Genomic DNA, 14,254 nt, shown 5'->3' with positions numbered 1-14,254 from the left:
ACCCACCCTATTTTAAAGCTACCACCCTCCCAGCACTGCCACTCCCCTGCTTGCTTCCATCCTTCTTCTCCATATATGAACTGCCACACTCTAGCTTATATTTGGTGTTTCCCCCACTGAATAGCTGCTCTGGGGGATAGGGAATTTTGGGCATGGCTGGCATGTAGTAGTCACCCAACAAATACCTGCTGATGAGACAATTAAGAATACTCCTAAATTTGGAGTCTCAGCCACCAGAAAATCGCCAGACCTTGTTGAACAGGGCATTTCACAGGACTGGTGTCCCATGGAACATACTTCAGTTGATCCCCTAAAACTGAGGCCCTGGCCACATCCACAGAACAGACACAGACGAGAACTTTGGAACCCCAGCCCCTCCATTCAGCAGCCAGGTGACATCTCCTGGACCATCACAACTGCTCTGAGACCTGCTTTTACCACTTAGCAAACAGCATGCAACCTCTGCCTCAGCTGCCATCAATGCTGGTTATGGGGACCAATGGGATGATGGGTGCCTGCATCGTGGCAGGTTACCAAACTTCTGCTCACCCACTGAGCTACCCCGAGGTCACCAAGGCTGCTCAAAAACTTCACAAATGTGTCAAGAAGGTAGAGGAGTGGCATTTTCTGAGCACCTTCCATGGTCTAGGTACGATGCTAAATGCTAGTCAAGGCATCACAATCCTCAGAAATGTTTTCTGGGGAAAAACAGCAGATTTCTATGAAGGAAGGGTGAAGTCAGGCTTCAGCCCCGCCACTCCATACTGCTAAGAACCTGCCCAGATCCCCCGGAATTAGGGAAGTATACGGGAAGGCCACAGGAGGAATGTGGCCAGCTTTCTACCCCACCCCCGGGCCCTGGTCAGTAAACACTGGGCACAGGGTGCCCTCCTGTAAATCCAGCTTCAGCCCTGGAGACCATTTGCGATCTTTTTTCAGAAACCTTACATATGTGGCCAGCACATGACAGCTGATCAGCCAAAGTGATCTTAAAGGTAAGAGCAGGAACATGACTACTGGGAGGCTTTTTCACGCCACCCACACATCCAACCATTGTGGGGAGCCATGATGTCACCAATGGGCATGTCAGACCCTCGGTCTGGGGAATGTTTAAAAACAAAAACAAAAAAAAACACTACTGACTGGGTGCAATGGTTCATGCCTGTAATCCCCACACTTTGGGAGGCCAAGGTGGGAGGATCGCTTGAGGCCAGGAGTTCAATTCCAGCCTGGTCAACATGGCAAGATCCTGTCTGCATAAAAAAAATTAATTAGGTGGGCATGGTGGGGTGCACCTGTAGTCCCAGCTACTTGGGAGGCTGAGGCAGGAGGATCTTGTGAGCCCAGGGGTTGAGACTGCACTGAGCTGTGTTTGTGCTACTGCTCACAAACTACTGGGCGACAGTGTGGGATCCTGACTCAAAAAACAAAAACCAATTAAATGAAATTTAAAATGAAGGCTATCTGCTAGAACCATCAGGTGGGAGAAGGGGTTAGAATTATGCTCCATCAGCCACATTCAAAGCACCATAACAAGCAGTTCTGCTGCTGAAGAGTCTGGCCCACTGCTCCCTGTCTGTGTATATGGGGTACACACATCCAGTGCCTGGCAGAGGAAAGGACCGCCTTCCTAAACCATGCTTCTCCTTCCCCTTTTTCAGTCATGCAGTAGCATACTAAGTACCTGCACCCTTTAATCTCGCTCTACATGCTGAGAACCTCTATGTGAAGCTTCATGAAAAATTCTGGTTCCTCTGAAAAAGAAAGCCTCATTTCTTAGTCTTTCTTAGTTTTTAAACAAGCTCTCAGGTCGTCTGCTGACTTAAGGCTGCAGATACTGACAAGTCAGGTGACTGCACACAGGCACACCCAGCACCGTGCTCAAGACGCTTCCCAACTGGCCAATGTCATAAAGAGAATGAGAAGCAAAGCGTGTCTCTTGTTCTGCATTATTTATTTCTTAAGTTAAGAGTACACATTGAGTCCAGCGAGAATACAGTGGCACACAGCTGTGCCTATCATTAGCTCACATTAAGAAAATGACTTCATACTGCCCTTTCCACTGTGGTAACACCATCCTGGAAGAAAAACGTACCCTTGAGTCAAAGCTGTCTGTCTATGAGAGGGTTTTAGAGGAAGCTTCCCCAAAAGATTCTTTGTTCTTTTCAAGTGACCCCTTGATGCAAGGAGTGTTTCCCAGCCCCAGAAAGAGCAAGCGCAGCCAGAGGCATGGGGATTTTAACATCACACTTCAGAGACAGACATCTTGGTGTTTCATGTGACACCAAACTGACCCTCTCTTTTGGATGACGAGGACCAGCCACAGTTGGCACTGAGAATCCCCTCAACTCAGGGCAGTACAGAGATTTTGTCTCTGGTTTCATAGCTTAATGGCAAGCAACAACCTTAGGTTCCCAGCACCAAGTGTCCGAATCCTAGCTAAAATCCTCTCTCCATGCTCAGTAAGTCCAGGTGGCATACTTTATAACGGTCTAGGCATCCAAGGGAAAGCGACAGGCAACACACTAGCATCTGCAATGACACGAGGTAGTTGAGAAACAGGTGACCAATGGGGCACTCTGCAGCCCCACCCACCATCGGTTCCCATCCCAATGTTCTGCTGCATCTCAACAACTGCAAGGAGAGTGTCACAAAACAGGCAAACAGCACGGAGGAGCCAGTACACATGATGGGACATGCAAGTGACAAGTTTCCCAAATACCTGTCCCCATAATAAAATAATCTTAATAAAAACATAATTTAAAGAAAGTGTCAAAAGCCAAGTGTAACGTCAGAGCTGTAAACTCTACCGAAGTTTGAAGAGTCTCTTGAAGTATCATCCCTGTTTAAAAGAAAAAAAAAAATGAATTACATGATATATATTAAAGTAGAAAAGTTAGAATTTCTAATCAGCTGCCATGGGAAACTAAGCCTGTTTTTCATGGCAGAACAATAGAAGAAGCCTAATATGAATAATTAGAAGCTAAATTTATAATTCCTACAGAATCAGACATTTTCAAGACCTCACGCATCGACTTCTATATCCACCCCTATGCAAGCAATCCTTCTCCACAGCACCCAGCCTCTTAACAGTGCCACTAACAGACAATTCTCCACTTGCAGTCAGAAATCCCATATGACTAACCCAATATCTACCTCCTTCACTGTTAACATTTCTTTTTATATCAGTTCCTTAGACTGTGAAACAGCCTATAGCAAACTCCCGGGTCAGGGATTAATGAGTCCATCTGTGTTAAATGCTTACCTAGCACACAGGCCCTCTTCCTGATACTAACTTCTCATGCCTACCCACCAACTACTTAGGTTATCACAGGACACGGGGCCAACCAACCAAGGCCAGGAGGGGAAACAGCTGTGATCAGCAGGTCAGACCGGCACTGGCCCAGCTCCAGAGGCCCACTGGTGATTAATACTTGGTGTGCAGGATTCAGGAGCTCCCCTTGCCCAGGCCTCAGGGCAGGAGGAGTGGGACCACATCCACACCCCTGGTTCTCCTTCCAGATACCAGATTTCTGATGGACACCCCCTTATTTGATACCTCACCAGCAGAATGTGTACTTCTGCCAACACAATCCATGCAGTTATCTTTCCTTTTCGAGATGGAGTCTCATCACCCAGGCTGGAGTGCAGCGGCGCAATCTCAGCTCACTGTAACCTCCACCTCCCGGGTTCAAGTGATTCTCCTGGCTCAGCCACCTGAGTATCTGGGATTACCGGCATGTGCCGCCACACACAGCTAATTTTTGTAGAGATAGAGTTTTACCGTGTCAGCCAGGTGGTCTTGATCTCCTGATCTCATCATCCGCCTACCTCAGCCTTCCAAAGTGTGGGATTATAGGCGTGAGCCACTGCGCCCAGCCCAACGCAGTTATCTTAAAGGATATTTATGATTCACAGCAGTGCCCACAGTTATTACACTTTATGAACCTCAATCCCTGTCACTAAAGACAAACATTCGATGTCTGTTTGACAATTGTTCTGATGTGGAAGGAATTCCAGAATAAGCAGCAATCCACAGAAACTATTCTCTAACCAGTGTCAGCTTTAAAGTACTTCCTGATGAAAACCTGAGGCTCTGCAAAAATGACAAATGCCATTGTCACACCTGTCCCTTCCCTCAAGATCTCCAAATGTATAACTACATCAAACAGTAGGGTGACCCCCCAGAACTGGTCAGATTGGCACCAGAATGAAGTAATCAGTAATGAGACAACTGCCCAGTGACCGTGTCTCCCCAAGCTGTAGTCCCCAGGGCAGGACTGGGAGGTGCACTGCAACCTGGAGGAAGGAATGCCCATGTGATACCCACACTGACCTCACCACTTCCTTTTTCTTCTCTCTCCACCTATGGATTACATTCAAGGCCACACCACTTTCATTCTCTGGCAGATAAAAATTTTCAGCCTTAAACTTTCATGATATTCTTCAATTGCAGTGTGTTATCACCTTTTTTTAAAAAAAAAACTAAAACTTTAAAATACCACTTACGCTATAAGATCAGTCATGATTTATTGACGGAAACTTCAGATCAGTAATCTCAGAGTCAGGGGAGCTGCTTCCACTTCTGTCACTATAGGTGTCCCTGTAGAATTCAGATGGTTTATTCATCGTCTCCCACCAAAAACTCACTTTACATCCCTGTTTTTGTAGCCACGGTTCCTACAGGAACACTTGTCTGCACACGGCAGAAATCAGACAGTTTGCTACATAATATATTTAGCAAGATGCTGCAGAAGGATTTCCTTCTTCTAGCTACGAAAGATAAACATTCCATTTATACTTCAGTCACATACCCTACCAACAACTCTGAGTACTGGTTCTGGATAAAGGTCACAACAGGGCATAAACCTACCCAGGTTGTGGCTTACTTCCCAGGAAAACGAGTTCCTCTTAACATGGGCCAGAGGGTCCTATGCCAAGTGTGATCCACTCAGCACCACCAGATCTTAGATGCTGCGGAAAGGGGGACCTGGCCAATATGCTGGAGAAGCACTGTGAGAAGCACTGGGAAAGGAGAGGAACTTTCATCCCAGGCACTTACGGCTTTTTTTTCTTATGACTGACTGATGTGTTGCTGTAATCAATCAGTGATCATCTAAAGGTCTAGAGAAGACGAATGGATTACTGAAGCAAAGAGTGTGCCTACCTGGGCGACAGCCTGCAGCCTTTCTGGAGGTAATGGGGGAGTCGCCCCACAGAGGCCAGGAGGAGGCCAAAGTATGGTGGGGAGGGCTTGATAGGTCTGGACAGGAACTCAGGGTGGTACTGAACCCCAACAAAAAAGGGATGATCTGAAATAGATTCAAAAGAAAACAGCCTCATTGTGAAGGTTATGCACAAAGTGTACAAGAACAAAATCTAGTTAAATGTTTCATGTTTCCAAAGGCCCTAAAATAATCTGAAAATTATTTTCTCATTTGAATCTAGGTAAAGGTAACCTCAAAGCATGTGTGATCTGACACCCTCTCTCCAGCACTGCTTGTGCTCTCCCCTCCTGGCTGAAGGCCTCTGTCCAGGATCCCACCCAAGACCCTGGCTCCTAGGACTTCTGTAGACTCATGCGGTTCAGGTTAGGGCTGAAGCAGCTTTAGTACCAAGTCCAAGCATTTTAGAGGAGGAGAAACTGCAGCCAGAAGTTAAATGGCTCCCTGAGGAAGGCCATGGACCAGAAATAACTCTCCAGGGTCCAGACCTCTCGTTTATCAAGATTCCTTCCCTCACCAGACTTCAGTGCTGCTTCCTAATTCTGTTAGGTCAGGAGTAACAAGATCACGTTTATAGTTTCCCATATGCCAAGAAAACTTTACTAAGTTTTCCATTAAATACAACTGCCCGAGTAATCACCTTCCAACTCCACAATTTCCATTCTCTCTCCTTCAACATCTTGGCCAACGAACTTCAGGCCTTGTTCTTCCAAACACTTCTTCAAGACTGGATTCACCTGTTGAGGCATGAAAAATAATTCTGCTGGTCTCTCAGCTCACTAGCTTTCCAGAGTACCAAGAGCAAGCTGGAAACCTTACCTCAAATCGGTGGCGGTGCCTCTCTTCCAAGTAGTCTGCATCTCCATACAGTTTCCCTGGCAAGACAAACGGGCTGGATGTAGAGAATTCTGATCTCACAGGATGATGCACCACAAAGGCATCCTGCTTCCCGCTTTACTTTTCATCATCTATGTTGCCAGGTCTTTAGAGGGCTGTTTCTATAAATCTGCTAAGGTCACCTGCTCTTAACAGCACAGTTTAGACTAATTCTTGGGCTTCTGACTCTTTCTGACAACACTAAAGAAAACCGTAACAGAAACAGACTCTTACTACCCCTTCAAACACATGATTGCAAAGTATGGGCACTGTGCTGCTAGAAAACTGTCTTGGAAAACCAATCAGGATGTATGAAACGGCAAGGCTCTGGGAACACGGGGGACAGGAGGCATTTTAAGAACTACAGAGATGACCTCGGATGACCGTGCAGTCATCAAAGGTCATCAGCCCCCAGTGGTTGCATGGGAAACAAGCAGGGCATTTGCGAATGGGCTGCTTTACTGACTCACTTCATGGGTGCCTCAAGATCCCTAAGTCCACAGAACATTAGAGTTGAGAAGAGAAAGATCCCACACTCAAGTGACTCCAACTATGCTACTACAGAACACGGGTAGAGACACAAGGGCGCTTCTACTAATATAGTAAAGGGGGAATTTTCCCAGTAGACAAGAAGGAAATCTGTGTAACAGTCCCTTTCTTAAATATTTTCCTCCCAAAATTACCCTAAACCTTCAGCACCTATTAGTACTTTGTTAGAACAGAATCTGTTTAGGCTGAATCATATGAAATTGCCATTTTTATGTGACAAAAATTGCCAAATATCAGTAATTTATATGGCTGGTCTTAATAAGAAAGTAACCCATAAGGAGGAATGTAACCTCACTGCCTCATTCTGCTGAGGCGAGCACATGCCTAGGAGTCTGACTGCACTGCCAGTGGCCTTTCTAAGACCTACATTGTTTCTTTGGCTATTACGGTGCATCCTAAAAGGGCATCAATAAAAGAGCAAAGAAAGAACTTCAAAAGCAAGAACGAAACCAAAAAACAAGCCAGCCTGGTTCCTCGAAGCCATGGCACCACCCTAAGACACGTGTCCTGGGCGCACAGAGCCAAAGGCTGGGCCAGCGCAAGGCAGCTCTTACTCATGACTGAGTTCTTGGTCTGGAACAGGGTTCTCCTCTTGCCCAGCCTCATGGTTCCGCCCATCTGCCCTGGGTTGTGTTCTGGCATGTCTACGACCTGGAGATGTTCAGAAAACAGACACCAACTACAAAACTCTGCTTCTGTCGGGAGAGAAATGTCCTTGGCTGGGCTGGGTGGGAAAGGCTTGTGAGTAGGCTCTAATTCTCCAGGCCCTCCTTATGAGACATTTTGTCACAGGAGAAAATGCCTCCCAGTTGGCATCTATAACCTCGGTTGGGTAGAGTCTCCATCCTTCAGCCTGTCCTCCTGATCTGCATACAGGACCACAGCAGCCCCTCCCCGGGCTAGTCCCACCCCAGCTCTGTGGACAGTAAGCATCGCATCCTCACAAAGACTGATACAGCACCACAGACATGGACTGGATGTGTCATAACATGTCTGTTGCCCCAGCTAGCCTGATGACAGCTCCAAGGCAAAGGATGCAGGCCTAGCACCCCACAGCTGAGCAAGGATCTGCGGACCAGGTGGGCCATACACTGATGGCCCAGTCCACCTCTCAGCCCAGTGTTCCCAGGCACCTTCTGACCTCCAGGCTCTCCTCTGTGCCCTGCTCCTCCCCACCCCAAAGCCCCATGCTTCAAAACATTTGCTGGTCCACTCCTGAGGCCTTAGTATCAGCAAAGTTCAATTTCAGGTCAACAAACACATACTGATGCTAAGTGCTATGAGATCAAGAACACTGTCCATCTCATTTAGCACAGTGTCCACAGTGATAAGAGCAGCCCCAGCACATAGCAGGCATCCACATTTATTGAATACTGAAAAAGGTAAGTAAGTGTTCTTCCCTCCTGGGCTGGGAATTCCAAGGTAAATAAAGGCATTGTCTCTCCTCCATATGCCTAATAGTGAGGGATGAGAATGCCACATGCCCTCAGCATAACAGCTAACGTGAGATACACCAGCCTGGAAGAGCTTTGGATGCAGTTAAGCCAACCAGTGCTCCATCCCCACAGATCTCCCAGGACTATGGCTGGGGATCCCATGAATTAACATATAATATACACATGAAAGTGGTGAGAACAGTGGCTGGCACAGAGTAGGGTCTCATATTATTATCTATGCCATATTCTAGGAGTTGAGGGGAGCAAGGATGGAGAATAATTTTAATCAGGAGTCCCCTCTGGTTGTCTGGGCTGGTACCTGTCTTAAAAACTTTCTGTGGTCAATTGGAAAGATTAGGGAGGAATTACATAATGAAAAAGAAAAGGTTTTCCTATCTGGTAAGTCTGAGTGCCCAAGACCTCAGGGTTCTTTGGGATGGACTCAAGTGGTCTCAATTCCTGTCTCTAATCATCAATCATGTTCACAAATACCTTTTCACACCCTTCTAAGCCCTGTGGAGGTTCAAACACATGACTCACCACGGGATGACTGGTCTTAGGGTCAAACTCTGTAGAATTGGCATCTGAAATACCAAAATACTTATTACAAAAATAGTTACAAACAAAAGTGATTAATAATTTCACTGCTAAGCTCTAAACGCTATTTCCCCCCTCAGTTTAAAATCAGTGATTAGAAGAAAAAGTAAAGACAGCATCCCCCCGACCTCACCCCCAGACAAGATCTCACTCTGCGATCATAGCTCACTGCAGCCTTGAACTCCCGGGTTCAAGCAGTCCTCTAGCCTTAGCCTCCCAAGTAGGTCAAACTACCAAACATAGCTAATTTTTTTTTTTTTTTTTTTTTTGTAGAGACAGAGGCTATATTGCCTAGGCTAGTCTCAAACACTTGGGCTCAATCAATCCTCCTGCACTGGCCTCCCAAAGTACTGAAATTACAGGTACCAAGCCACCAGGCTGGCAATAAATATAGCATTTTTTAGACATAAAATACTCAACACACACACAGGTGAATTTGTTTTCCATTATGTCTATAACTCTGGAAAGTCAATCAGTACAAAATGGGGAAATCAAATCTAATGGCATAACCTAGTAATTTTTAATTAAATACTACATCTTTATAAGTTTTTTTTTTTTGAGATGGAGTTTCATTCTTGTTGCCCAGGCTGGAGTGCAATGGCATGATCTCGGCTCACTGCAACCTCCGCCTCCTGGGTTCAAGCGATCCTCCTGCCACAGCCTCCTGAGTAGCCAGGATTACAGGCATGTGCCACCACGCCTGGCTAATTTTGTATTTTTAGTAGAGACAGGTTTCTCCATATTGGTCAGGCTGGTCTTAAACTCCCAACCTCAGGTAATCCACCCACCTCAGCCTCCCAAAGTGCTGGGATTATAGGTGTGAGCCATAGTGCCCAACCTATGACAGTTCATTCACATATATATGTATTTTTTTTTTTTGAAACAGTTTCACTCTGTCACCCAGGCTGGAGTGCAGTGGCATAATTTCAGTTCACTGCAACCTACACCTCAGGAATTCAAGAGATTCTCATGTCTTGTCCTCCCAAGTAGCTGGGATTACAGGCACACACCAATATACCTGGTTAATTTTTTTATTTTTAGTAGAGACAGAGTTTCTCCATGTTAGCCAGGCTGGTCTTGAACTGCTGGCCTCAAGTGATCAACCCACCTCAGCCTCCCAAAGTGCTGGGATTACAGGCGTGAGCCACCATGCCTGGCCAAGTTTGTGTATTGTCTTAATGTTTCAGACACTATCTCTCAAAGATGAACAAGTACTATTTCTTCTATATTTCTTTCACCATCAGCAGCTAATACATTGCTCTAGTCAACTGTTTCGCTCAATAGCTCAGTCAGAAATTAACTGATTTCAACTCAACCCTTCTATCCTTCATTGAACTAACCGTCTAACCAAAGCAAAATCGCTAAAGACCAAAAGACAAAGGACCAAGTTCCTGGTACCGAGTCTGGTTCTATGTGAATGCTGGGCACTGTTCTCCTCCTGGCCTGAACCAGGGTCCACTCTCAACTTAAGTGTAAGCTCATCACCAAGGCACCTACCCACCTGGGATACTGAGTGAGCGGCATGGGTCTGGGGCTCTGAAGGATCCAGGGAGCCCAGAAAGCCAGCTCTGGGTGGTGATAAGACAGTGCCTGCCAGGACTCAGAAGCCAGCATGCAAGGGCATGCTGCCTACCAAACTGAGCCACACCCCCAGGTCACTGTGAAGTAGCCTCTCAGGGAAAGGTGAATGAAACCAGCCCTAACCACATACTGGCCACTGAAGAGTCACCTGTACTTTATAAAGTCAAACTGTTTTTACATTCCTTCAGGTTACTTTATTTTCCGTAGAATTTACAAGGTCTTTCTGAAAATCTGGTATTTCTTGGGTGGGCTACAGCAACTAAATGGGCTGTGGTGGACTATTCCATCGGTGGCCCCAATACAGCATGCTCAGTCCTCACAGGTGTTCCCCATGCCCACTGACTCGGGGCTTGGCCACATGACTTGCTTTGGCCAATGGGACATCAGCAGGCCTGATAAGTGCCTGCACAGTAGGCCTGTCATTTTGGAAGCCAGCTGCTCGCCATGTGTGAGGAAACTTGGGCTGGAATAATGAATGATGAGCCACTACATGGAGAGACCATCTTGATGTCCCTGCTGGGCTGGTGCACAGCTGAATGCAAGGCAGGAGCATGCGATCTCAGATACTGAGTCAACCCACAGAATACTGAGAAATGAGAAGTCACTGCTGTTGGGAGCCAGGAGCTTTAGGGAGGTCTGTCACACAGTAATACACGGCTAGGCAAAAAGCTGATATTACCTGAGCACTTCCTATTTTCCAGGCACTGCTAGAGACTGTTACATACATTATTTCCCTTAATTCTTATTAACCATGTGAAATATGTACCATCATTACTCCCATCTTACAGAAAAAACAGAGGCCCATAAACGCTAAGTAATTTACTTAAAAATCACTTCTAAGTGATAAAGTCAGAATCTGAGCCCAGGTTCATAATAACTGCCCAAGGCCTCACTTAGGACAAGGACTTCACTCCAGGCACCAGCTTCAGGATGGTGGCCATGGTGATCAAAGCGACAGAATCTCAACAACAGGAAATGCAAGGGCATAAGGCAAAGGAGGGAGTCTGGCTGTACTCCCTCCTTCCTGCGTAGAGGAGCTGCACTGTTCCTCAGGAAGCAAGGCAGCCCCCTTACCACACGCCATGAGGCGCTTGGAACCCAGGCCTTCCCCTCTCCATGGCTCCTAATCATCCAGGCAGCAACAGTCCTCATATCCTCCAGAAATACGCAAGCGGGAATTGAATGAGGGTGTCTTAATGCACACTTACCTTCCCATCCCAGCACGCTTCTTGAGAATTCAACCACTGCCAACTGCATTCCCAAGCAAACGCCTTCCAGTTGGGGGAAAAACAAACAATGCTCCATTGAAAAGGTAGCTCCTACTTTTCCCACCAGCCTCTGCAATGTCCTTTGTGCCCTTTATTCAGAGAATTATAATCGCAAACTCATAACTTCCTGCTACGAGCAAGTACCCTCTCCTGTTACACTTTACTTGTATTAGATTTCAAAAACCGCGTGGAAGGTACATGAAAATTCTAGATTTGCAAAGTCATCTGATTTTAGAAGTAAACAATATTCTATTCGCTACTTTCCCCCCGCCCAAGACAGGGTCTTGCTGTTGCCCAGTCTGGAGTGCAATGGAGCGATCTTGACTCACTACAGCCTTGAATTTCTGGGATCCAGCAATCCTCCTGCCTTAGCCTCTACAAGTGTTCGGTTTAGAGGTGTGAACCACCATGCTTAGCCTCAGTACTTTAAATTCAAGTTTTCTTATCCTCTACCATTGAGTTTTTATTTACCATTGACAAAGCTGAAAATTACTAAAATGTACAGTACCAGGAGGCATCCAAAATCATTTTGCCCAATTACAGTCAGCAGTTGTGCCAAGTGAGGCGGATATAAAACTCAACCTTACATGTACTGCAAACAGCTGGGTTCATTACATCGCCAGAATTTCCTAATTCACAGATCATTCTCTCAAAATTCCATGACATCTACAAGTAGCTCATAAGGATAAATAAGCTATCCATTTTAAAAGACTGGATTCATCTCCAAAGAGAAACACGAAGGCTTCTACTTGGGCTCCTATCCACAAAGATAGCAATTTTCAGTAATCCCCCCACTTTGTTTATAGGCTCCCACGTGGCACCTTTCCCCACTCTTTCCTACTCTGAGTAAAGACTGCACTGCAGAGCTCCTTACCCAAAAAAGGCTTTTTCTGATTCCGAGCCCAGGAAATTGCTTGGATTTTTCCTTCTGTTCCTCGAACACCAAATCCTCCTGGAACCAGCACTCCACTGCACAAAAGAACAAACCACAAGACAACTCCCCTTTTCTACCAGTCTAGCTTGCAATAACCGCTTAAAGAGCCATTACCAAGACACTGAAGCCGTGAAATTACTCCATACATTGTGCTATTGAGACAATGAATTGTACATAAACACTATGAACTTGGAAACTGCATACAAAACTATGGGTTTTTCTTAGTAACATAAGAACATGCTTATTGCAAGTGAAAAAGATGGTATACATAACTGCAGTACTGCCACTGCACTCACTATCTTTGGTACTGAGTTGTTCATAATTTTTTTTTCTTGAGACAGGGTCTCACACTGTCACCCAGGCTGGAGTGCACTGGTGTGATCACAGCTCACTACAGCCTTGACCTCCCAAGAAGCTGGAACCACAGGCATGTGCCGCCACGCCCAACTAGTTTTGTTGTTGTTTCTGTTGAAGAAACAGGGTCTCCCTATGTTGCCCAGGCTGGTCTTGAGCTTTTGGGCTCAAGCAAGTTTCCTGCCTCAGCCTCCCAAAGTACTGGGATTACAAGCATGAGCCACTGTGCCCAGCCCATCATTTTAAATATATATCTATTAATATAAACAATTTATTTTACCTACTGGCTTAAAATGCTCCTGAGTAAGAAGGAGGCCTTTCTTCATCAGCTCTGTGTGCCATACTGACCAAGAGACTCAGAAGTAGGTATATACCTCCATAACATTCAACTATTCTAGTGAACCAGAAATTCCTGCTTATGTTTTACTATTATAAATAACAGCTGCCACAACAATTTATGAGACTCTTCTGATGGGTACTCATCAAATGTTCTGGACGAAAAATCATTAAATAAGCCTCATCAATAGAAGCATATAGCAAACATTATCAACAAAATTAGAACAGATTTTCAGATCCAATGATACCGATAAGCTGTATTTTTTAAGGATAAAATCAGATAGCATGTAGTCTTTTAAATAATTAAAACATACTTTAACAAGTCGATTACCTACCACTGGCATAGGAAAGCAGACAACTTTTTTCATTAAAACAAAACCAAAAAAACTCTGGAAATCCAAGGCAGTGAACTCTACTTACTGAGCACTACAGAGCTTCTGCCAAGCTTCGTGGTAGCGCACGGGCTCTTCCCGCGAGGTATTGGGCTCCAAGTCCGTAGAATCTATATACTGGATGTTATTCAGACAAGGGAGGAAAGAAGTAGGCTCATGACTTCGGGTTGTGCCTTCTTAATTTTTCAATAATATTATCAGTGTTCTTTCTTAATTCTGGCTTGAATCATCTTAATATATTTAATAACAAAATTTTTTTTAATATGAGGTTTTAAAATACAACAGTTTACTTCAAAATCATTAAACTACCAAATCTCTCTCTCTCTCTGTGCTCTACTTTGTTCAGGATCTGGTCTCAGCTAAGCCTCTGCAGCGGGCTTTAGAGGGCTTTCTGTTCAATGACACTCTCCCCAGCCCGTCTTTCTGCCTAGCTTTTGTGGGTTTTCATCTTTTCTTTCTACCATATTGAGGCGTAATATGCATATAATAAAATAATACAAGCATTTTAAGTGCATACTTTGAAGAGTTTTGTCAAACATACACATGAAGGTGTGATCACCACCCTGATCAAGATATAGAACCTAAGTTAATGAGCCGGGCTCACACCTAATAATCTCAGCACTTTGGGAGGCAGGTAGATCACTTGAGGTCAGGAGTTGAAGACTAGTCTGACAAAGATGGTGAAACCCAGTCTCTACTAAAAATA

The 14,254-nt window shown here is 45.3% G+C and overlaps 1 protein-coding gene across 4 annotated transcripts in view; it reads right to left on the bottom strand.

Annotated features, from left to right (window-relative positions):
- Positions 1-1,939: 1,939 nt before the first annotated feature.
- The window catches only part of CTPS1 (CTP synthase 1), a 33,861-nt gene continuing 21,546 nt past the window's right edge, over positions 1,940-14,254 (bottom strand). For 2 of the 4 annotated variants that reach the window (XM_017974603.4, XM_078331406.1), the window contains exons 10-20: positions 13,577-13,665; positions 12,407-12,501; positions 11,473-11,535; positions 8,627-8,670; positions 7,205-7,301; positions 6,045-6,100; positions 5,866-5,962; positions 5,168-5,312; positions 4,510-4,603; positions 2,811-2,842; positions 1,940-2,532 (exon numbers count right to left, since the gene is read on the bottom strand). In XM_017974603.4, coding sequence (XP_017830092.2) covers positions 4,519-4,603; positions 5,168-5,312; positions 5,866-5,962; positions 6,045-6,100; positions 7,205-7,301; positions 8,627-8,670; positions 11,473-11,535; positions 12,407-12,501; positions 13,577-13,665 — 771 coding nt within the window. In that variant the 3' untranslated portion in view covers positions 1,940-2,532; positions 2,811-2,842; positions 4,510-4,518. Of the gene's footprint in view, positions 2,843-4,509; positions 4,604-5,167; positions 5,313-5,865; positions 5,963-6,044; positions 6,101-7,204; positions 7,302-8,626; positions 8,671-11,472; positions 11,536-12,406; positions 12,502-13,576; positions 13,666-14,254 lie in introns of all 4 variants that reach the window. The other 2 variants (XM_054259217.2, XM_017974602.4) reach the window with 1 other exon arrangement.

Source organism: Callithrix jacchus, chromosome 7 (assembly GCF_049354715.1).
Source record: "Callithrix jacchus isolate 240 chromosome 7, calJac240_pri, whole genome shotgun sequence".
NCBI classification, from domain to species: Eukaryota; Metazoa; Chordata; class Mammalia; order Primates; family Cebidae; genus Callithrix; species Callithrix jacchus.
Note: the sequence above shows the minus strand (reverse complement) of the source record. Positions and strands in the feature narration are given on the sequence as shown.